Below are 22502 nucleotides of genomic sequence, written 5' to 3' on the forward strand. Positions count from 1 at the left end.
TAGGTCTGCTAACATCTACACCTAAGTATGTGTACTACAGTAAACATTTGTTGACTTTTATGAGTCACTGCCAAACTGTTCTCTAGGGAATGTGCACCATTTTTAATTTCCTCCAGCAAGACATGAGAGGTCTAGTTGTTCTGCATCCTTGATAGCCCTTGGTATTGTCAGTATTTTTAATTTTAGCTAGTCTAATGGGCTTGTACTCATCATGGTTTTAATTTGTGTTTTCTTAATAGCTGATTAGGTTGAACATTTTTTCATATGCTTACTTGTCATCCTGCATTCTGTTTTATGAAGTACCTATCTTTATGCCCTTTGCTCATTAAAAAAGATATTGTTTTCTTATTGTTAAACTTGGAGAGTTCTTTATTGCACATGCAAGTTGGACATGTGATTCACAAATATTTTTCCCCAATTTGTAGCTTATCTTTTCCTTCTCTGGATAGAGCAAAAGTTTTTAATGAAATCCAGTTTATCAATTTTTTATTTTATGGATTATACTTTTGTGCCATGTCTAAGAACTCATTGCTCAACCCAAAGTTGAGTGTTCTAAAAGTTTGATAGTTTTACATTCTATATTTAGATCTATGGTCTATTTTGAGCTTACTTCTCTACAAGGTATGCCATTTAGATCAAAGTTTACTTTTTTGTCTGTAGTTGTCCAATTGTTTCAACAATTGATGAAATAGGTGTATATCTATTTCATTTTTTGAAACTATTGTAAATGTTATGTTGGGAAGACTTTCTTTCTCCATTGAATTGCTTTGAACCTTTGTCAAGTCATCTGTATCTGTGTGCATCTATTTCCAGAGTCTATATTCGGTTCACTCTACTGATCTATGTGTTTATACCATTGTTAATACTATCCTGTCTTGATTACTGTTAACTATAGTATGTCTTAAAATTGGATAGTATAACTCCTCCCATTTTATTCCACCTTTTCAGAAGTGCTTTAGCTATTTTAGGTTTTTTTTTTCTTGGTATCTCCATATTAATTATAGCATTAGCTAGTTTGTATGTAAAAGAAATCCTGCTGGGACTTTTATTGGTAATTTGTGGAACCTATAGATCAATTTGAGAATAATCAGTAATTTTGCTATTATGCCTTTCAATCTATGAATATGTGTTTATACAATCATTTAGATCTTTGATTTCTTTCATCAGAGTTTTGTAGATGTTACATTCAGACCATATAATGCTATGTTAGGTGTATGTATATTTCATTTTTGAAACTATTGTAAATGTTATGAATTTTTAAATGTCAATTTTTATTTGGACATGCTAATTGTATTATATTTATGGCCATTGTGACAAATTACTAGAGACCTGGTGCTTGCAACAGCAGGAATGTGTCCTCTTAGAGTTCTGGAGTGGGACATCCATAATCAGTCTTGCACTGGAATCAAGGTGTTGTCAGGGCTGTGCTCACTTCAGTCTAGTATAAAACTGCTGTTTTCCTTGTGTAGCTTCTGGGGCTTTCTGACCTTCTTTGGTTTATAATGACATTATTCCAGTCTCTTCCTCTATCTTTACATTGCCTCTCCTCTATGTATGGAATTCCCTCTGTCTATATTTTATAAAGATCTTTTCGATGGCATTTGGGGCTCACCTGGATAATCCAGGATAATTGTCACATCTCCAAAACCTTTGCCAAATCAGATAATATTCACAGGTTCTAGTGATTCAGTCTTTGAGGACATTTTTTTAGCCTACCATATTAGTGTTTAGTAATAAAGGTTGTGGTGTGTGTGTATGTGTGTGTGTGTATATGTGTGATTCTGTGTGTTGATCTTTATTCTACAAATTTGCTAAACTCACTAATTTTATGGTAGATTTCTTAGGATTTTCTAGATAGATAATTGTGGAGAGCGGTGACAGTGATTGGGAGACCAGTGTCTGAGATTGGGGTCCCTGATGACTTCATGGCTGTGGCACGCTTGGTGACTGGTAAAGTTTCTATGCAAACTGTAGGATGCTCAGTTGCTATGGCAGTGCTCTCCATGGGGAGACTCTGTTGGGAGAATCTTATCAGCTTTGACCTTATTCTCAGGCACACACTTCCTTTCTAAGATAGCTACAATGTTTCACCAATTCTGCTGCTCCTGAATCTGCCAGCAAATTAGAAACCTTAAACAATGGACTTTCTTGAGAGCTGCACAATGCTCCAGACATTGCACATTGCAACTGTAGAATGTAACTGAGGAAATAACTGCATACTGTTGCTAATTCTGTCACTTTCATGAATACAAAGAATAATGCTTACATAGTCTTTAATCTGATTAATGAGACATAATCTTTAATAAAGATTGCTGGTGTAATTCTTCAGACCTCTTCTCCATCAGAGAGCAGTGCTCCACCCTACCCCAGCTTTATCTTCAAGATCTGCGTGTGTGACTCTTTATTTCTTCCAATATCCCATGGCCCCTCACCAGAACCTGCTAGTTTGGCCGCATTGATCACAGCAGATAATGATTATACCTGCAAATAAACATACTTCTTTCTTTCTTTCCAAACTGTATGAATTTTCTTATCATGACAAAAACTTGCAACACACTGTTGAATAGGAATGGTAAAAATGGACATTTTTTGCATTGTTCTTAATCTTAGGGGGAAAGCATTTACTAATTCACAAGCATGATATTGGCTCTAAGTTTTTGAAGCTACCCTTAAATAAAATTGAGGAAGTTATTTTCCATTCTTTCTTTACCAAGAGGTTATTTAAAAAATCACAAATGTATGTAAAATTTGGTCACATCATTTTTTGCATCAATTAATGTAACATACCTTCTTTAGATTATTAATATGATAGATTACACTGATTGGTGATTTCTGCATTTTGGAGCCAGCCTTGTGTTATTGGGACAAATCCCACTTCATCATGAAGTATTATATGCATTGCCCATTTTGGTGTTGAGGACTTTTTGCTATATGAATTGATATTTGTCTGTAGTTGTCTTAAACTGTCATTGTCTGATTTTGGTGTCAGCGTAATTATGGCCTTATAGGATCAGTTGAGACACACTCCCTCCTTTTCTATTATCTAGAAGATACTGTAAAAATTTTTTTATGATTGTGGAATCCCATTTTAATTATAGCATAAATTAACAAATCTAAATAATACAACTACCATAAAGCTAAAATTCTCATTTACGTAAAAATTTATTGTTATTTCTTCTTTACATGTTTCATAGAATTTGCCAATGAAACCATTTACCTGGGTGCTGTTCTTTTCCAGAAAGTTTTTGACTACAAATTCAATTTTTTATACTTTTATGAATATTCAGGTTATCTGTTCCATCTTGGGTCTTAATCATTTGTAGTTTTTGATCCATTTCATCTGAGCTGTTGAATGAATACGCATAGAGATGTTGATAGCTTTCTGTTATAATTACAGTCTGCAGTACCTGTAGTCATATCCCCTTTTTCTCTGGTAATTTTTTCTTTGCCTCTTTTTTTATTTTTCAGATTTGCTATTTAATTATCAATGCTTTGGTCTTTTCAACGAACCAGCTTCTGGTTTTATTGTTTTTCCTTATTTTGCTTATTTTCAATTTAGTTTCTTTCTTTTGTTTTTATCATTTCTTTCCTTTTGAATACTTTGAGTTTATTTTGCTCACTCTCTCTCGTTTCTTAAAGTTTAAGCTCAAATTGTTTGAGACATTTCTTCTTTGCCAATATAAACAATTAATGCTACAAATTTTGCTTTCGAGCACTATTTTAGCCACACTTGACAAATTGTTTGAATTTTAATTTTCATTTAGTTCAAAAATGCTTTCTGATATTATTTAAGGCTCATTCTTTGGCCCATTTATTATTTATTTTTATTAATTTCATTTCCAAATGTTATGAGATTTTCCTGTGTGTTTTTTTTAATAGTGTTGACATCTAGCTTTAATTTCATTATGGTCTGGAAATATACTTCATATAATATCAATTATTTAAGTCTGTTAAGGTTTGTTTTATGACCCATGATTTGGGTTGTTTTATGACCCATGAACGTTGGTTGCATGGATATTGGATCTTCCTCAAAGGGAGTCAGACCTCTAAACTGGGCCTGTTCATTTGCATATGCAATCAAGACTATTCCTGAAAGGCTGTCACTCACAGCCAATTCTTCCCTTTGTCTAGAATATCCAGGATGTGAGAAGTGATGATGAAGATGAATATGAAGAAGAAGATGAGGAGGAAGAGGAGGAGGAGAGAGAGAAAGAAGCTGCCAAAGACAAAGACAGAGACAGTTTGAAGAATGGCCTTGGGGCTGACAGGCACCTCATTCCCAATGGTCAGCATGGTCGTTAGCTTGAAGCCCATGTCATTCCCACAGCACAGCATGCTACAAGGACTCCTGGGAGCTGGAAATGCTCCCCTTTCCATGGCTGTGGCCAAGAAGACCCACAGAGATCCCAGATACTGCCCTTCCCTCTTTCTCACCTTCCCTCCATCCTAAGATGTGTTTAACAAAATGTTGTTAACTTGTGTTAAATTGTTAAATATTCAAATGCCCGTGGATTTTATCGCAGTTAGAACTCACACTGGTCAATAATTTCAAAGATTTCTCCAAAGCACCGTTTCAGTTCTAATTGCATTCATTCATACACTTGAGACTTTTAACTTTTTCAGGAGTTCACTTTGTTTTGGTCCTTTTACCTTCCCACCTTGCCCATCCTCATGATGGTTTCACAAGTGCTAAGGAAACCCATTTTTCTCAGGTGTGTTTGGCCACAGAGAGCAACTCAGTTCCCAAAGATGAGTTGAAGTGGCAATGGGACAGTTGCAGAAGGATCAAATAAGGAGATAGGCTTCTGGGGCTCTTGGCCCGTTCCCTTGAGCTAGAAATGGTAATGGGACAGTGACAGAAAGACCAAACCAGGAGATAGGCGTCTAGGGCTCATGGTTCCCTCCTGCCACCTGCAAGCTCAGGTGCTTTATCTCTACAATGTGACTTCACAGGGTGGAGTAAAGATCAAATGAAATAATAGAGGTGGAAGTGTTTACTGTCACCAGTGTATTATTGCTAATTGAACCTCTTTGAGCTATGATTCCAGCTCTGTTTGGGAGAGAGAAACCTGACTAAACTTGGTATGAGTGGGACTGAACAAAAAAGCACATTCTTAAACAATTCCTCTTAAGTGCATCTGAGATACCTGGAAATGCAAAGCCCCAGAGGGCTGCTTCCACTTGATTTGGTAACTATTTGTTAGCTCCATAAGGATAATTCTCAGATTGCCCTGGAATTCACCTCTCTTAGGTCCTCTGAGAGGATCAAGAAAGTGAGTTTTGGCATGTTTCCTTCTTATCTTTTGCTGGTTTCTCACGGTTTTCCTGTCTAAGAGAGAAACTTAACCTGTGCTGCCCTGGCCCCTTCTGGCCAGCAGGGCTGCACTGTGGGCTGTTAGGGTCCATCTGGGGCCTCACCAGGGAATGGGGCCCAGGTCAGGTTGCTCACTGAGCCATACCACCCAGGGAGCCTGAACCTCTAAAGTGGCATGTGTGGGAGCTGCAAGACCCCCAAAAAACTCTTGGAAACAGAAAGAGGAAGCCGTACATTGATTCTCTGCTATCCAACCCAATCAGACCACATAACAGTAAAACTATACAACACAGAAGGCCAGAAAATAACCCTGAGAAATGTCCAAGGACAGGCTCTGGAGTCAGTGTCAGCTCTCTGGGAGGATGGATAGGGGCTAGTAAGTCAGTGGCTGGCTCTCCTGTCATCTCCAGGGGAGAATAGTAGGGACTACTTGAATATTTCCAGTCTGTAGCCTTGTCTTCGCAAGGGACAAGTCCTGAGCAGCGTGTCAGGGGTGACCACAGAGGCTCCTCAGGGTCCTGCTGACAGGAGAGACTGAGCTTTCCAAAGAAGAGTTTGAGCACAGTATGCCTCTTCTCTTCACACACATCCCAGCCTCTTGTATTGGGTCAGATTTTTGTATCTTCATCCTATATTGCACAGGGACTCATACTGTAAAGCCACATGAAAGTCAGCCCCAACCAATGCAGGCCATAAGGCCATTTGAGGAGAAAGGGTACTATGCTCACTAAAAAGGTTTGAGACTTTTGGTTCTTAATGAAAATATGTTTTTAAAACCTTCAGGCCAAATAAAAACAGGCAAACAGATACAAAAACCTTTCAGAATTCTTTCCCCAACAAAATCTTTGGTTAAAGAATTGTAGAAAGAACAGAAAAACAAGCCTCAATTTTTCTCTGCATAATATTTGCTTTTATGAGTACAGTAACATATGCTTTATCTGTATAATGTGATATTATATATCTAAGTTGCCTCCACTTACTTTGTGGCATGGCTATTGGTTTATTATTAATATTATATTATTATTGTTATTTTGGGGGAAGAAGGTCACACTAAGATTACTTTTTATGTTTCCAGTTATCAGAGTATTTTTCCCCTTGATTTATTCTGGTCTTATCTCAATACCAAATCTCTTTTTAAGGTAAAAAAAATTGTTTGCTGCTCTCTGTCCTCCAGTTTGTTTTTCCTCATTTGATTGTTAAAATTAAAACTGATATATCAACTCTTGATACAGCTGGAAGCACTAAACTATATTATAAGAGTGAGATACAGGTTTATAACATCCTTTAGGGCATTTGAAGTTAACTTAAAAGGTATCCTCTTTTTCTACAGGACACAAGGGCTCAGGGCTATGCAAGATGACTTTTTAAAATTGTAATCCACAGTGCCATCAATATTGTAATGGTAACGACTTACAATAAAACAGAAACAAAATCTAGTGTGTGTGGTGTTGCATGGATTTGGCATTTACATTGCTTGGCCTCTGAGAGAGAGAATTACAGGTCTTCCTGCATACAGGAAACAAAGGTTTGCCAGTCCTACAGAAAGGCCTATGGGGAATTGAAGGGAAACTGAGGAAAAGGGATCCAGCTGTAGATTTTCAGGCTGCTGGTCTCCTGATGCCAGACATCAGAACAAAGGAGGTGGGTGGGGCCCAGCTGAAAACCCCAGGCCTGACAAGGTGGTCACCCTCAGATATTCAGGCTTCCTGGAGTATTTTCATTTCCAGGCACTTCAGACATATTTAAGAAGAATCTTTTAAGAAAGTGCCTCTTGGCTGTGCATGGTGGAGACAGTCTGCCAGCCTGGAGGCTGCAGTCTAACCAGGATGGCATTGAGCCATGTGCAGGAACTGTTGAAGTGTTAAGAGAGGGTATTGATCCTAAAGGTATTTTCTCAGTCACATTTTGATATGGGATCTAGAAGGATGGCTCAATTGGCTTTCCATCAGAATTACCTGTGGAACTTAAAAAATAGATACCTAGTTCATTGCCTGCTGCACATTTTGATTCAACACTTCTGGGTGAAAAGTAAATCTACATTTTAGCTGAACCTTAGGTACTTCTGAAAAGCAGTCAGGATTCTGTGTGACCCTACTTGATTTTATTCCTATTGGCAGTTTTGTACACTAAGAGATGGTAAATGCAATTGTTTAGAATAAAATAAAATAGGGAAGAAGAAAAGCAAGCAAGGCAAATATAAAATTCATACTAAGATGGATAAGTGTGGTGTATCATCAGCTTTTCATTGCTTTGGCCAAAATATCCAACAAGAACAAGTTAAAGGAGTAAAAGGTTATTTTGGCTCACAGTTTCAGACATTCAGTTCATGGTTGGCTGACTCCATTGCTTTGGGCCCAAGGTGAAGCACAATATCATGGTGGAAGAGCATGGTGGAGCAAAGCTACTTGACTCATGGTGGACAGGGGGCAGAGATGGAGAAAGAGGAGCCAGGAGACAAGAGGTAATCCCCAAGGGTATGCCCCCAATGACCAACCTCCCAGCTACACCCCACCTGGTTCTTTCAAATTATTAATCCACCAAATGGATGCATCCACTGATGGAGCTACAGCTATCATAATATGTTTATTTTTATTTCTGAACATTCCTGCCGTAACACAGAAGCTTTAGGGATACCTCATATCCAAATCACAACAGTGGGTATGTTGGCAGGTTTCAATCCAAATTAATGAGAATACCAAATGTAAAAGCAAAGAGTCTCAGATTAGATTTTTTAAAATATCAATGTTTACCACAGATACACTACAAATGTCAGGAAAAAGAAATTGAAGGACAGAGCAAGTTAGAAATGCAAACTCTACCCAACAAAGCACTGTGGTTGCTACTGTCTTAAAAAGGCAAGGAGAACCAGTAAGCAATAAGAGAAAGCATTTAATAATAATGAAAGGGATCAATCCATCAAGAAAACACAAAACATTTACTTAATAATATAACTTCAAAATACATAGAGAAAAATTTCACAGAATTAAAAGAATTAACAAATTCATGATCACATTTTGGTGGTTTTAACATACCTCTTAGTATTTGATAGAACAAGCTAAAAAAACATCAATAAGAAAGACCATCTGAAAATGAAATTAACAAAATTGACCTAGTTGATGCACACAGAAAAACACTGTAACTAATAATTGCAAGATACGTATTCAGGATCACATTCAACATTTAGAAAAGAGCCATATAATGGGCCATTAAGCAAAACTTGAAACATTTCTAAAGTTTAAAATCATACAGAATACAGTTACTAATCACAATGAAATTAAACTAGAAATCTGTAACAAAAAGATACATTAAAAAATCACAGGTTGAAATTAAGCAATGGACTTCTAAATAAACTATAGAATAAAAGTGTTTTGGGGGCTGCAGGTATAGCTCAGTGGTAGAGTGCTTTCCTAGAATGTGCGAGGCTCTGGGTTTGATCCCCAGCACAACAAAAATAAGCAAAAAAAAAAAAAAAAAAAAGATGTTACTGTTTGTAGATATCAACAAGCTTGCTCTGGAGAAGTATGGTCCTGGAATAACTAAAATAATCTCAAGAAAAAATTAAAGTGGGCTGAATATAGAGCTGCAGTAATCTAGACAGTATAGTATTGGCAGAGAGAGACACATAGGTCAGTGGAATGGAATTGAGAATCCTTGGCTGGAGGTGTAGCTCAGTGGTAGAGCACTTGCCTACCATGTGTGAGGGCTCTGAGTTCCATCTCAGCAAAAAATAAAAAACAAGAGAATCCAGAAACACATCCACACAACCATGACCAACCAATTCTTGACAAAGGTGCAAATCCAATTCAATGGAGAAAGGAGAGCCTTTTCAGCAAATAGTGGTGGAGCAATTGGATGTAGATATGAACCTTGACACAAATATCACATCTGTATAAAAATTAATTCAATATGTATCATTAGCTTATATAGGGGGGATGATAGCCAACATCTCATTAAGGGGTCCTTCTTCCTGCCCAGAATAATCCAAGCCACCCTAAGACTGACAATCTCAAATAATTAGTAAATAACAAAGCACAAATACTCAGAAATACTTACAGAAAGTGAAGCCTCTGATAGATCTAGTCCACATGGAACTAGACAAAGGACAAAATGGTTCTGATGGTTTATTTAAGAGGGGTACATCAAAGTCAGGGATAAGGTTTCAAGGGCAGAGTTTTGCTTCCTGATGTCTTGCAGTCAGTAGGTTGATTGATATCTTGGCAGGTCACACCCATCTCAGGTGCTGTGTGGGATCTTTGCAGAGCTTGAAGGGGAAGTGCACCTGCATCAGGCAGTCAATTCCTGTGTGTGTGTGTGGGGGGGTTCCACGGGGAGTTCCCAATGCCAGACTTATCCCCTCAGGAGGCTACTATGTGCAACAGTCCACGGAGGGCTTGTGACAAGCTTACATTTAAAATTTTAAACTATGGAGACTTTTAGAGAAACAAAACCCAGAAAATCTTCAGGTTCTTGAGTCAGGCAAAAAAATTCTTATAGCAAAACAAAAAGTACAATCTATAAAAGGGAAAACTAATTAATTGAACATCATCAAAATTAAAATGTGGCTCTGTGAAGGACCTCCTTAAGATGAAAAGACAAACTACATTCTAACAAAAATTATTTGCAAACATACATTTAATAAAAGACTTGAATGCAGAATAGTTAAGTAATTTTCAAAACTACCTTCCCCAATAGGATGACTTTGTCAAGCTTTGTTTTCTGTGACTAGCATTAGGAAAACAACAGGCCATTGCTGGGGATTACTGGAGGGGTCAATTTTAAAATAAGAATTCCAAAGCCCAGCTAGAAGAAGGGTCTAGCCTGAGGTGTCACTAGTTGTTGGCCTAGCTTGGTCCCTGCACCTTGCTGTCACAGCCAGGGCCTGGTCAGAACAAAGGATTGGTAGAGTCTGTGCAGATAGATGGGGCCAGAGTTATCCCACCTGAAATTTGAATGGGAGCCCTCACACCTGCCCCTCAAGGCATGGCTCAGGGTCCCCTCACTTCAGAGCAGGCTGCTTCCTTTGGCAGTTTTGTTGGCTCATTGTCCCCAAGGTGACAGCATGTTCTACTCAGAGGCTAATTCACTGGTCTCCCTGGGGTTCCCCAGAACCTGAGAGCAAGCAGATGACCCAGCCTGACTCTCTTGCAGTGAGCAAAGCCTTCTGGTCCAGAAAGAGTTTAGCAGTTGACATATAAATCTGTACTGAGTCTCGGTGAAGGAGAGACTTGGGCTGTCATCCCAGCTGCCTCCCCAAAACCTATTGCTTTTCATAGGCCCTCTGCCAATCTGTCAAATGCTCCCTTGCTAATAAACTCTTTCCAGGAGGTGGCTCACAAGTTCCTGTCAAGAAAGAGAAGGGATGTGCTGGGGTTGTGGCTCAGTGGTAGAGTGCTGCCTAGCGTTCATGAGGCACTGGGTTCGATCCTCAGCACCACATAAATATAAAATAAAGATATTGTGTCCACCTAAAACTAAAAAATAAATATTTTTTAAGAGAAGGAGAAGCAGAAGCAGAGGAAGAAGAAGAAAGAGAAGGAGGAAAAGTAGGAAGCCGAGAAGGAGGAGAGGGGGAGGAGGAGACAGAGATCTGTATCTTTTTGAAAAACAGGGTAAGGATAGGAGACAGGGAGAAACAACTGAAAGCCCCAACCAGGGATGCCATGGGAAGACATTTTATTTGGGTACCTGGCAATTAGTCTGTATTTGGGGACAAAGGGCTCAAGATTATTGGCCAGAGATGGCATCAGTCTGGGCATCACCTTGCATATCCTATTCCCACTTAGAGTGGTAGAAAGGTCCCTTCCAGCTCACTACCAACAGGTCTTTCTCATTCATTTGGCACCATTGGCAGGTTCCCAGTTTCTATGGTAGTTCTTTCATCAGAACCCCTTTTCTTTAAAATAACAGCATTAGAAAGTGAAGTTCATAATAGGACTGCATCCCTGGGCAACTTCTGCACCAGCTCAACTTGGTTGGAACAAACACAGAGCCAAGGGACATGGAGTTAATGTACAACAGAGAGGCAGCAATGCAGCATTGACAGGGAAGAGACACATCACCATCCCAGCAGCTGGGTTTGCGCTCAAAGTCTCTTTTTCCAGCCCAGGTTTTTGGTTGCCATCCTTATGAGGAAGAGGCAAAGGAAAGAACTTTGCAGCAATTATAATGGGGTCCTAGAATGTGACCTTGGTCTTGGATGACTGAGCTCAGAGCTCCTCTCCCCAGGTTGCCAATACCACATAAGGGGCCAGACACTGTCGGCTTTGTATTCTATGGATTCATGAGCAGGAGCCCTTAATCTGGACTCAGTGGAGTCATCCTGGGCAGAAGCAGAAGAATCCGACCCTTTGGCATTCAAAGGCAACTGCACTGGCCCAGATAACTATGGCAACTTAGCAGAAGGTGTGCAGGATGGGTCAACAAGGAAAGATTGAGGTAGCCCATGCCCATGAATAGGAGTGTTGCTTGGGATTTGTTACTGAGATTTGTATACTGAAGCTGTAGGTCATTTATTCTTAAAAAAATGCATTCAAATTTATTTATATAATTTCATCTATGAAATTTCATAATTTCATCCAAATGATGACTCTTATCAAGTAATTATGTGGTTGAGAACAAAAGGCTACATGAGATGCTCAGAACATGGGTTCTGGAGTTAGGCCATACCATGTTGAATCAAAATGCACCATGTACGGGATGTACAGAATGGATAAACCATGTCATCTCTCTGAGTCTTTATTTCCTTTTTATAAGAATGATCTTCTGAGGTATGTTTGAGGATTATATAAAATATATTTTGAAGCAAGTGGCATAGAAAATGTGCTCAGAAAATATTGACTTATTTAAGAAAATGTTTGCATCACACAATTTATGAATGGCAGAGCTTGGATTTAAATCTACACTTTTGACTGATCTCTAAATATCATGCATGGATGGATTGAAAAACATATATTGTGGCCCACTGTGTGTCAGTCCAAGGATTAGAATATATAACAAGATACACACCACCCGTGTTTCCACTGAATTAGATGGATGAAGAACATGGACATCAGACACCATATATTGGAGTTCAGTCAGGAAAATAGGAGTCACACAAGGTATTTCAAACAGAGGTATTTAACACAGGGGATTGCTTACATATGTGTTTGGGCTAAGAAAACAACCAAAAAAGTTTACTCAGGTATAATACAGGAAAAAAAAGCAACATTTTTTTTTCAGAACACTGGGGGTTGGAGGAGAAACCCCATGGAGCTTATGCGTATCTTGGCTCTGTACAGTGGGTACCCAAACTCTGGGCAGAGGACAAGGTCTGGAAGCTGCTGCTTGAATCACTTGGGAGAGGGGAACTCTATCTGCTGCTAGAACTCTGAGAAGTAGACACAAACCAGTCAATGCTAGAACTTCCATAGAGGAAGCCCAAACTGGCAGGTGAAGGAGGTGCTCTTAGAGTGGGATTGGTCCTTATAAGAGGCCGCAGAGAGACCCCTTGCCTCTTTTACCATATGAGGATATATGAGCAAGGAGGTGCCATCTATGAACCTGAAGGCAGGCCTTCAACAGACACAGAATCTATCTGCATTTTGACCTTAAGCCTCCAGAATTATGAGAAATAAATTTCTACTTCTACATACATTTTAGGATGTTATTTATCTTTATTGTACACAAATATTTACTGTAGAATTATTTGTTGTATCCAAAACATGAAACAAAGCTTAGTGTCCATCATCAACTGATGGATAAATAAATAAAATGTGATAGCCACACAATGGAATACTATTTGGCAATAAAAAGGATATTAAATATCCATGCTTTCTACAAAATGAATGAAATTTGAAAACTTGGGCTTTGTTAAAGAAGAGTCATTCCATTTGTGTGAAATTTCCAGAACAGGTAAAGTTATGGAGACAAAAAGTAGATACTTAGTTGGGTCGGGATGGGGGAAAAGGAAACACAGATGATGAGTATAGGTTTTCTTTGTTTGTTTGTTTTGACAAGGGACAAAAATGTTCTCAAATTTAGATTATGGTGATAGATGCACAAACTTGGGAATATACTAAAAAATGTGCACTTCAAAATTCAATAACTGGCAAAATAAAAGCAGAGTATCAAAGTTAAAAGAACAGTGAAGGCAGATGCACTGTGGGACTTATCATGTGATGTCACTGTTGCAATTTTAAAACCTGTAGGTTGATTATGTGGGTTTTTTTGTAATTGTTCAGCGAGTAATACACATATTTTGTGCATTTTTTTCACATGTGGGTTATACTTCAAAAAAACTTTTTGAAAGGTATAATAAGCAATGTTCCTGAGGCAGTGACCAAATCTCCAGTAGACTCTGTCCCTATTTCTCACTCCTAGGCATGTGGTGGTAATATGGCAACAGGGAAACCATTTAAAGAAGAGCCATTTTGCTTTCTGAGCCTCTGTATTCCAGATGGAACAACCAAAGTGTCCTGATTGCAGAGCCACATCTTCAGGATACCCTTTCTGTCCCTGGAGGAGACCTCTCCATTTAAGCTCCATTTGTAGGACAGAGGTAAGTGGTCACCCCCTACAGAGACTCTAGCCTGTCTGTGTATCCTAGGTTGGGCTGTAACTGAAAGTTCTCTGTGTAACTCAGGCATTGAATTTCCTACCAACTATAGTTGGACAAAATAATTTTGCAGACTTGAGGGATTTTTGAGAAAGAAATACCGTGATAAGTTTACATGTTTGGGAGTTGGCAAACACCCCAAATTCCATCTTGGGACAGAGGAACTTAGCCAGTGTCCACTTCATGTGGCTGAAACATTCTCATTTAATTTTTAAAGGCCACTTTATTAAGGTATGTTTGACACACACAGAAAAGCTGCACATATTTAATATATACAACTTGATGAGTTTTTAACTTTAGGGAAAATTTCATTGGGATATTCTGGGCATTGTGGATCCCAAGGTCAGGAGTGTCATTGTTTCCATTCTGTTCCCAGGGATGTGATGCAGTCAGAATCCAGGGACATCTGGGACTCCCTGGGATGACCCACACCAGAGGGTCTACCTAGGGCTTGGCAGATATGAGGGTCTCATTAAAATGTGTGCAATGAGTTACAGGTTTAATTTGCGATTGTAACCAATCCAATTATTAACTCCAGAATCTCATAGATCTAAGATGCATTTTTATCTTATTTTATTTACATCTTAGCATCTCAGGTTAGGATGTATCTTAAAGCCAGTGACATCTTAAAATTGCCATTGTCCATATACGTCCTGCAGCAATGGTTTTGCCAGCGCCTGTGCAAAGCTGGTAGCTATTCTGGGTGACTGGACAGGACAACCATAGACCTTCGATGTTTCAGTCAATAAGCCATTTAGGGATCAGTGAGATCATTCATATCTTATTTATTTTCCTGAAAATCTTTCGTTGCCATCTTCTGTTATAATCAAGAAAGTTCAAGGATCAGAGAGGTTAGCAGTTGGAAGAACTGCACACAGTTTAAGAAACAGTCTACCATTAACATTCCCAGTGACCTGGAATTTAGTAATTTCACTTTAACTTAGTTACTAAAGACCCTATCTCACATATAGCTGCCTTGCAAGGTCCTGGGAATGAGGACTTCAACATATGAATTTAGAGGGGACAAAATTCATCCCATCAGGGCTGGGGTTTTGGCTCAGTGGCAGAGCACTTGCCTAGCATGTGTGAGGCACTACGTTCGATCCTCAGCACCACATAAAAAACTAAGTAAATAAAATAAAGGTATTGTGTCTGACTACAACTGAAAAAATATATTAAAAAAAAATTCATCCCATGACAAGATGTAAGAGACCAGAACAAATAAAAAAAAAACAAACAATGCAATAGAAGAAAAATTATCACATAAGAACAAGAAAACTTGAAAAAAAACTAAGGCATTAATTTTAAAGAAGATAACACATCCACCCAACAATAAACAAGATATTATTAAAATGAAGTAATCAGAATTAAAAAAAGATCCCTAGAAAGTTAAAACATGACAGTTGAATGGGAAATTCAGTAGAAGGACTGGAAGATAGACTTAAGGAAATTTCCTAGAGAGCAAATCAGGAATACAGGGATGGAAAACAGGATAAAATATATATTTTAAATATTCATATATATATATATATATATATATATATATATATATATATATATATATATATATATATATATATGTATGAAGTACCACAGAAAGCATAAAGAGAGGAAATCTGTAGGGAAGGAAAGCACACAGGGAGAAAATCTCTAGGGAAAGAATTCATGAGCTACAGGATATTCCTCTAGTTAAGTTTAAAAAAAAAACAACAACAATGTCTCCAAAGACCATCAGACCGATACTGCTTGACAAACAAGATAAGTTACCAAATCCTGGTTTTTAAAAGCCCCTCAAACAGTGGAGGATGCAAGGAAACCTAAATGAACCAAATTCTAGAGTGTGATAATCTTTTCCTAGGAGAGACATCACAGCTGATTTCATCTTGGGTGGAGTGGTGGGAAGAAGAACCCGCTATAGGCAAATCCCTGTGTTCAAGCAGAGAACACGATTGGAATCTGGAGGATCCCAAGACATGGAGGGAGTTGAATCAGATTAGAAAATTTAGAGATAGACCCAGACATCTTCAATGGCTCTTTTAAAAAAAAAATTCAAGGTGATGAATCAATCCAACAAAGTTAGAAAACTTTTCCTGATTCTTATATAAATTTTTATTGGCACATAATAATTATACAAAATAGTGGGTTTCATTGTAGTGGGGATTTTTTTTTATTTTTTTTGAGGTTGAGAGAATTGGATAATGGTATGAAAAACAATGAACCTCAGCCAATTTGTGCCAGAGACAAAAATTAATTTGAAATGAATTATTGCCTTAAATGTAAAAGCTAAGATAATAAAACATAGGAAACATGTTTGAAACTTGTCCATTGCTGATGGAAATGCAAAATTGTATGGCTACCCTGGAAGACAGTTTGGTAGTTTCTTATACAATGAAACTTACCGTATGACCTAGCCATAATACTTCTTGGTACTTACCCAAATGAGTTGAAGTTTAATTCACATAACAAGCTGCACACACATAATTATAGCAGCTTTTTCATAATTGCCAAACCTTGGAAGCAACCCAGATACCCTTCAGTAGGTGAATGGAGAAATAAACTGTGGTACCGGCAGACAATGGATATGATTCAGTGCTAAAACAAAATCAGTTCTCAAGTCACAAAAAGACATGGAGGAAACTTAAATGCACATGAGTAAGTAAAAGAAGCCAGTCTGAAGAGGTTATGTATTATATAATTCCAATGATAGGACATTCTGGAAATAGCAAAACTATGGAAACAATAAAAATATAGGTGTCTGCCAGGATGTAGGAACTGGGGGAGTAATAAATAAGCAGAGCCTAGAAACTATCCATGATGAGACTCTAATGTCTAGCTACATATCATTATATGTTTGTCAAAAGCAACAAATAGAATGTACCACTACAAGAATGAACCCCAATGTAAAATAAGGACTTTGGGTGGCAATGACTTGTCAATACAGCCTTGCAAATTGTAATAAAAGTAGTGTTGTGGTGAGGGATCTTGACAGTGGGGAAGGCTGTATGTATGTGGAGGAAGAGGTAAGAACCCCTGTATTTTTTGCTCAGTTTTGCTGTGAATTTGAGACTGCTCTTAAAAAAAAAAAAGACGAAGTCTATTGAAAAATATATTAAACTATAATAAAAACTTGAGAAAAATTTCAAAATGCAACAGATATTATTTGAGGATGCATAGTTCAGGTAGAAGGAATATAGGAAGGGAGGGAATGATGAATGCAAAAGTCCAAGCAAAGGTTGCCTGTTGGTGGGAAGACAAGTGAGGCCCCTCAGGAGGCATGTGGCTACTTCTTCCAAGGGAACTGGTAACGTTCTATTTCTTAGAATCAGTGGTAGGTTTATGGACATTCCTTTTATTATTTTTTTTTAAAATGTACATATGCCTTTTATATACTTTATATACATGTGATTCATTTTGTGTTCTTTTTTTTTTTTTTTTTTCGTGGTGTTTGGGATTGAACCCAGGTCCTTAGGGCCTTGTATGTGATAAGCACATTCTGTGCCACTCAGTGACACTCCTAGTCCCATTTCATGATTTAAAAATAAAGTAGGCAAACATGAATAAGTAGGACTTTGCAATCAGAAAAATCCAAGCTCTCTGCTCCCCACAATCTGGGACATGCTGGCAGTTCCTCTTAAATCAGTGGAACTCAGCTTTTTCTTTATGAATTGGGAGAAAATACAAATGCAGCAGCACCAAGCCTGGCCAAGCCTAAGCAGAGGCTGAGATTCGGACAAGTGGGAAATAATGACAGGGAAGGTGAAATTTTTCCTCCCAGGAATAAAAAAAAAAAATTGGCTCAGGGTGAGAAGAGAAAGGAGGATGAATGTTAAGCGTTCCTTGATCTTTGATTCTATTTAATGCACTATGATGACCATCTCATTTTACCTATCTCTCAAAAGAAAAAAATCTGGAACAATTAGATTAACAATGCCTAAGTATGGGAGGGGGAATTTGATAGCCTGTCCCAAAAAGGGCATCCAAAAACACAGTGACCAAATGTGGTCACTCTAATTACAATATTGAGAAGAGATGCCTTGCCTCATGATGCAGTGACACACGACTAAACCAGTCAGGGTCACTCCAAGAGAATTGGGCTGGCACAAAATAATGACAGACAGACAGAGATACATTTTTCTTTGGGTTCTGTGGCAGCCCCTCTGACACAGCTCCCACCAAAGAGGCAAGGTAGGCAAGAAAGAGATGGAGGAGCATGTTCTGAACTCTTTTATTGGGGAGAAGCCATTCAAATGAGGCAAGGGGGTTGAGTCTAGCTTTGTGATGTTTTCTAGGTCAGCAGGTTGACTTGACATCTTAGAAGGCCACACCCATCTCATGTGCTGTGTGGGGATCAAAGGCAGAGCCAGTGAAAGGGACACACATGTGCACAGCCCAGACAGAGCAGCACTGTCAGTCCAGTTTGCTTTGTGTGCTCAAAATGCTCACAGCTCACACACAGGGCTCGCCACTCCATGATCCCCGGGAGGCCTGCTCAGCTTCCGAAGGCACCACCATTGTTCCCTGGATGGGCACCTCACTAAGTCACTGTGCTGCTGCTCACACAACACAGGCCTGAGAGTCAAAATGTATGTGTTAGAGAGAGAGAAATGAGTGGGGTGGTGGGGGAGAGGTGGGCAAGAGGGAGAGATTGAGAGAGTGAGGGCAGGAGAGGAGTCAGGGCACAACTGGGGAGCCCTTGGGAACCAGGGGATCTCGGAGAAACAAAACGTCCCCCTTCTCCCACTTCCCTTGCTCTTTCTGGCTATGTTCCTTCCACTGCCTTCCACCCAGGTCCCTTCTCTGCCCCACCTTGGATTGGCTCCTTGGTCTCTTTTCCTATCAGAAGAAAAAGAGAGGATGCCTCATGAGTATGATGCAATCAAATCTGTCCAACTAAGATCCTGGGGGAGGACCGAGGTGGTGTCAGAGGAAGGTAGAGGGAGGAACAAGAGGAAGAGACTGGAAGAGGGGGGGCAGCAGGAGGGGAAAGAAGACAAATGGAGTTCATAGAAATCGCTCCTACGTCGGCTCCCCCAAAGACTTGGCTGGGGGCCAGCCAAAGCCGGGGCTATCTGTGGCTATCAAACTCTCCTTCTCTGGACCCTCTGCAAGAAACTTGTTGCACAGGTCCTGCCAGGTTGCTCTTATGCTCTATCATTTATTGTGGTATGCGGGGGTTTCCGTGGGTCCCCCTGAAGATCCCTGGCGTGTGTGTGGCCACCTGGTTTGGGGGAATGTGTTTTATTAAGGTGAAAATATTTCCGGACGAGACTTACCGAGCCTCTTCAAAGGCAAGCACCAGCTTGGCCTCAGTTCAAGGTTCTCCCAGTTCCCGCCCCGCTTCACAGTCCCACCAGGCGACTTCAATGGCTTTGCCCTTGGCCCTTGGTAACACCAGTGAGGAGAGATTGATGCCTGGCACGCCTGCTCTGAGAGTGCACACTGAGCTGCAGAAAGGTGCGTGGAGGTGACCTTCCATGCGTGTGGACTCTGTGGGGCCCCTGGCGGGGGCAGAGGGTACTATAGGGGTTGGGAAAGCAATGAGAAGGTGAAGACCAGGGACACCCGCACACTGGGTCGGGCCTCTAAGAAAGTGGCTTGAATCGGGGTTTGGGTTCCATGTGAAACCCCAATAGCAGGCGCGCGTCCTAGGATCCCACTTTTTGTAGCTCGAAGGTCTCCTCCGCCTCCGCAGCCTGCACAGGGATGGAGGGTGGTTGCTGGGGAGAGGTGTTCCTTGGGAGAAATAAGGCAGGGAGAACCAAGAAATCAGGTCCATGGGACAAAGAGACACAAAGGAATGGATTTCCCCCCTCCTGTTCTTGGCAACAACCTTATTGCAGAGGCTCCAGGGAGGGGGAATTTGATAGCCTGTAACTGTACCCACAGATAGCCCCGGCTTTGGCTGGCCCTTAGCCAAGTCTTTGGGGGAGCCGACTTGGGAGCGATTTCTGTGAACTCCATTTGTCTTCTTTCCCCTCCTGCTGCTCCCCCTTTTCCAGACTCCTCCCCTTATTCCTCCCTCTACCTTCCTCTGGCACCACCTCTGTCCTCCCGCAGGATCTTAGTTGGACAGGTTTGATTTCATTATACTGGTGAGGCATCTTCCCAAGGTCCTGCCAGGTCTCTCTTTTGTTCTGTTATTTTCCTCTTAATTCCTCCTCATCCACTCCCCAGCTGAGAAGACCAATCTACATATTTAACACATGTCTTTGTTGTCCAGTTCCACCTTTAAATATAGTGTTGTTTTGAGCCTTAATTACATGAAAGTATTGTGTCAAAATTTTATTCCATTATTTGCATTTTAAATTCAACAGTGTTTTTGAAAAAAGCTTATGGAGATATAGTCATTGTACAGAAAACTGCCTATATTTAAAGCATACGACTTGGTAATACTAATTGACGTATGCATATGCTTATGTTTTGACATATATAAACACCCATAAAACCATCACCACAATCTGTAGTGAACATGTTTTTCTTCTCGAAAGTTTCCTCCAATGTACTCCTTCTCCATGTACCTCTCTGAACCTACCTTTTGTCCAATCACTGACCAGTCAATACATTAATTTGAATTTTCTAGAATATTATATAAATGACATCATACACTGTACTTTTAAAAAATGTGGCTTCCTTCATTCAGTGATTGTATTGAGATTCATTCATATTGTGGCATGTATCAATAGTTCATTATTTTAAATTGTCAAGTAAGTAATTCATTGTACATTGTGTATTCTACAATTTGTGTATTCATTCATCTGTTGATGGACATTTGGGTTGTTTTCAGTTTGAGGTCATTTCAAATAAAGCTGCCATGATCATTCATTTATAAGTCTTCCTATGGACATATGCTTTCATCACTTAAGAGTGGAATAACTGAGTAGGTGCATGTTTAACCTTTTAAAAAATGGCTAAAATGATTGCAAAGTGGTTGTATTGTTTTATATTCTTACTTGCAGTGTGTGAAAATTCCAGTTCCTCCACATCCTCACCAACATTTGGTTAATGTTTTATCTGCTTTCAAGAATTTCTAATAGGTATGTAGTAGTTATTTCATTGTGGCTTTAAATTTTCATTTCCCCAAAAACTAATAACATTGAGCATTTTTAAAATCTTGAGTTCCATCTGCATGTCTTGTTTTGTAACATGTCTATTCTAATCTTTTGTTCAATTTTTTAAATAATTAGGTTGTGTGTTTCTTTATGTGTTTGTCTTAGGTGTGTGTGTTTTATTGTAGTGAAATATATATAGCATAAACATCACCATTTTAGCCATTTTTAAGGGGACAATTGAGTAGCATTAAGTGCATTCACAGTGTTGTGCAACCATCACTGTTATCTATTTCCAAAGCTTGGCTTCATCCTACACAGAAACTCTATGCCTGTTAAGCAGTAACCTTGGTCCCTTCTATCCCCAACCCTTCATGATCTCTGTTCTGCATATTGGGTCATGTGCTAGTTCTGTTTAACATTTTGAGAAACTGCCATACTTTTCCAAAGAGGCCAGAGGATTTAACTTTCCCACCAGCAATGTATAGGGGTTGTAATTTCTCCGTATCTTCACCAACATTTGTTATTTTCTGTTTCTTGATAGCAGCCTTCCTAATAGTTGTGAGGTGATATCTCACTGTACTTTTGATTTACATGTCTCTGATGATTAGTGATGTTGAGAATCCCTTCCTGTGCTTAATTAGCCATTTGAGTATCTTCTATGAAGAAATGTCTATTCAAGCTTTTGCTCATTTTTTAATTGAACTATTGATTTTTGAGAATTCTTTATATATTTTGGATACAAGTACACTATCCGATATATGTTCTACAAAAATGTTCCTCTAAACTGTGCCTAGTCTTTTCATTCATTAGCAGTGTTTTTATTGAAGAGCAAATTTTTAATTTCAATGAAGTCAGTTTATCAATTTTTTTCATGGATTATTCTTTAGGTGTTACATGTATGAAATCTGCCTAAATCAAGATCATAGTGATTTTCCCTGTGTTTTCTTCTAGAAGTCTCAGAGTTTTTTTTTTTTTACATTTAAGTCTATGATACATTTTGACTAATTTGATATATGATGCAATATATATAATATGCATAGAAATGCAACTGAAATTATATATATATATATATATATATATATATATATATATATATATATATATATATTACCCTGCAACCTCTCTGAACTTACTTATGGTAAATTTTTAGTGGACTCAGGATTTTCTACAAAGATGATCATATATATATATATATATATATATATATATATATATATATATATACACACATATATTTCCCCCCGCCTTTGGATATCATTGTCAGATGGCTCTCCTAGTCCCTCTTCAGACAGACAGGATGATGAAGTTACATTTTCAATAATGGGGCCTTTAAAAAATTCTGTTTATACTTTATTTTTTAATTTTTAAAAATTTATTCTTTTTAGATCTACACCACAGTAGCGTGTATTTTGACATATTATACATCCATGGAGTATAACTTATTCTAATTAGGATCTCATTCTTGTGGTTGAACATGATGTAGAGTTACACTGGTCCTGTATTCATATATGAACGTAGGAAAGTGTCCAATTCAATGTACTCTTTC

At 38.8% G+C, this 22502-nt stretch overlaps 1 protein-coding gene across 1 annotated transcript in view; it reads left to right on the forward strand.

Moving 5' to 3' along the window:
- Positions 1 to 6750, forward strand: part of Cers3 (ceramide synthase 3) — a 97028-nt gene extending 90278 nt beyond the window's left edge. Inside the window, exon 10 of the mRNA XM_046436042.2 lies at positions 4132 to 6750. Coding sequence (XP_046291998.2) covers positions 4132 to 4302 — 171 coding nt within the window. The 3' untranslated portion in view covers positions 4303 to 6750. The remainder of the gene's footprint in view (positions 1 to 4131) is intronic.
- The last annotated feature ends 15752 nt before the right edge of the window (positions 6751 to 22502 follow it).

The sequence above is a fragment of the Marmota monax genome, unplaced genomic scaffold, assembly GCF_021218885.2.
Source record: "Marmota monax isolate L192 unplaced genomic scaffold, Marmota_monax_Labrador192_F-V1.1 WCK01_AAM20220418_F8-fsc00005, whole genome shotgun sequence".
Taxonomy (NCBI): Eukaryota; Metazoa; Chordata; class Mammalia; order Rodentia; family Sciuridae; genus Marmota; species Marmota monax.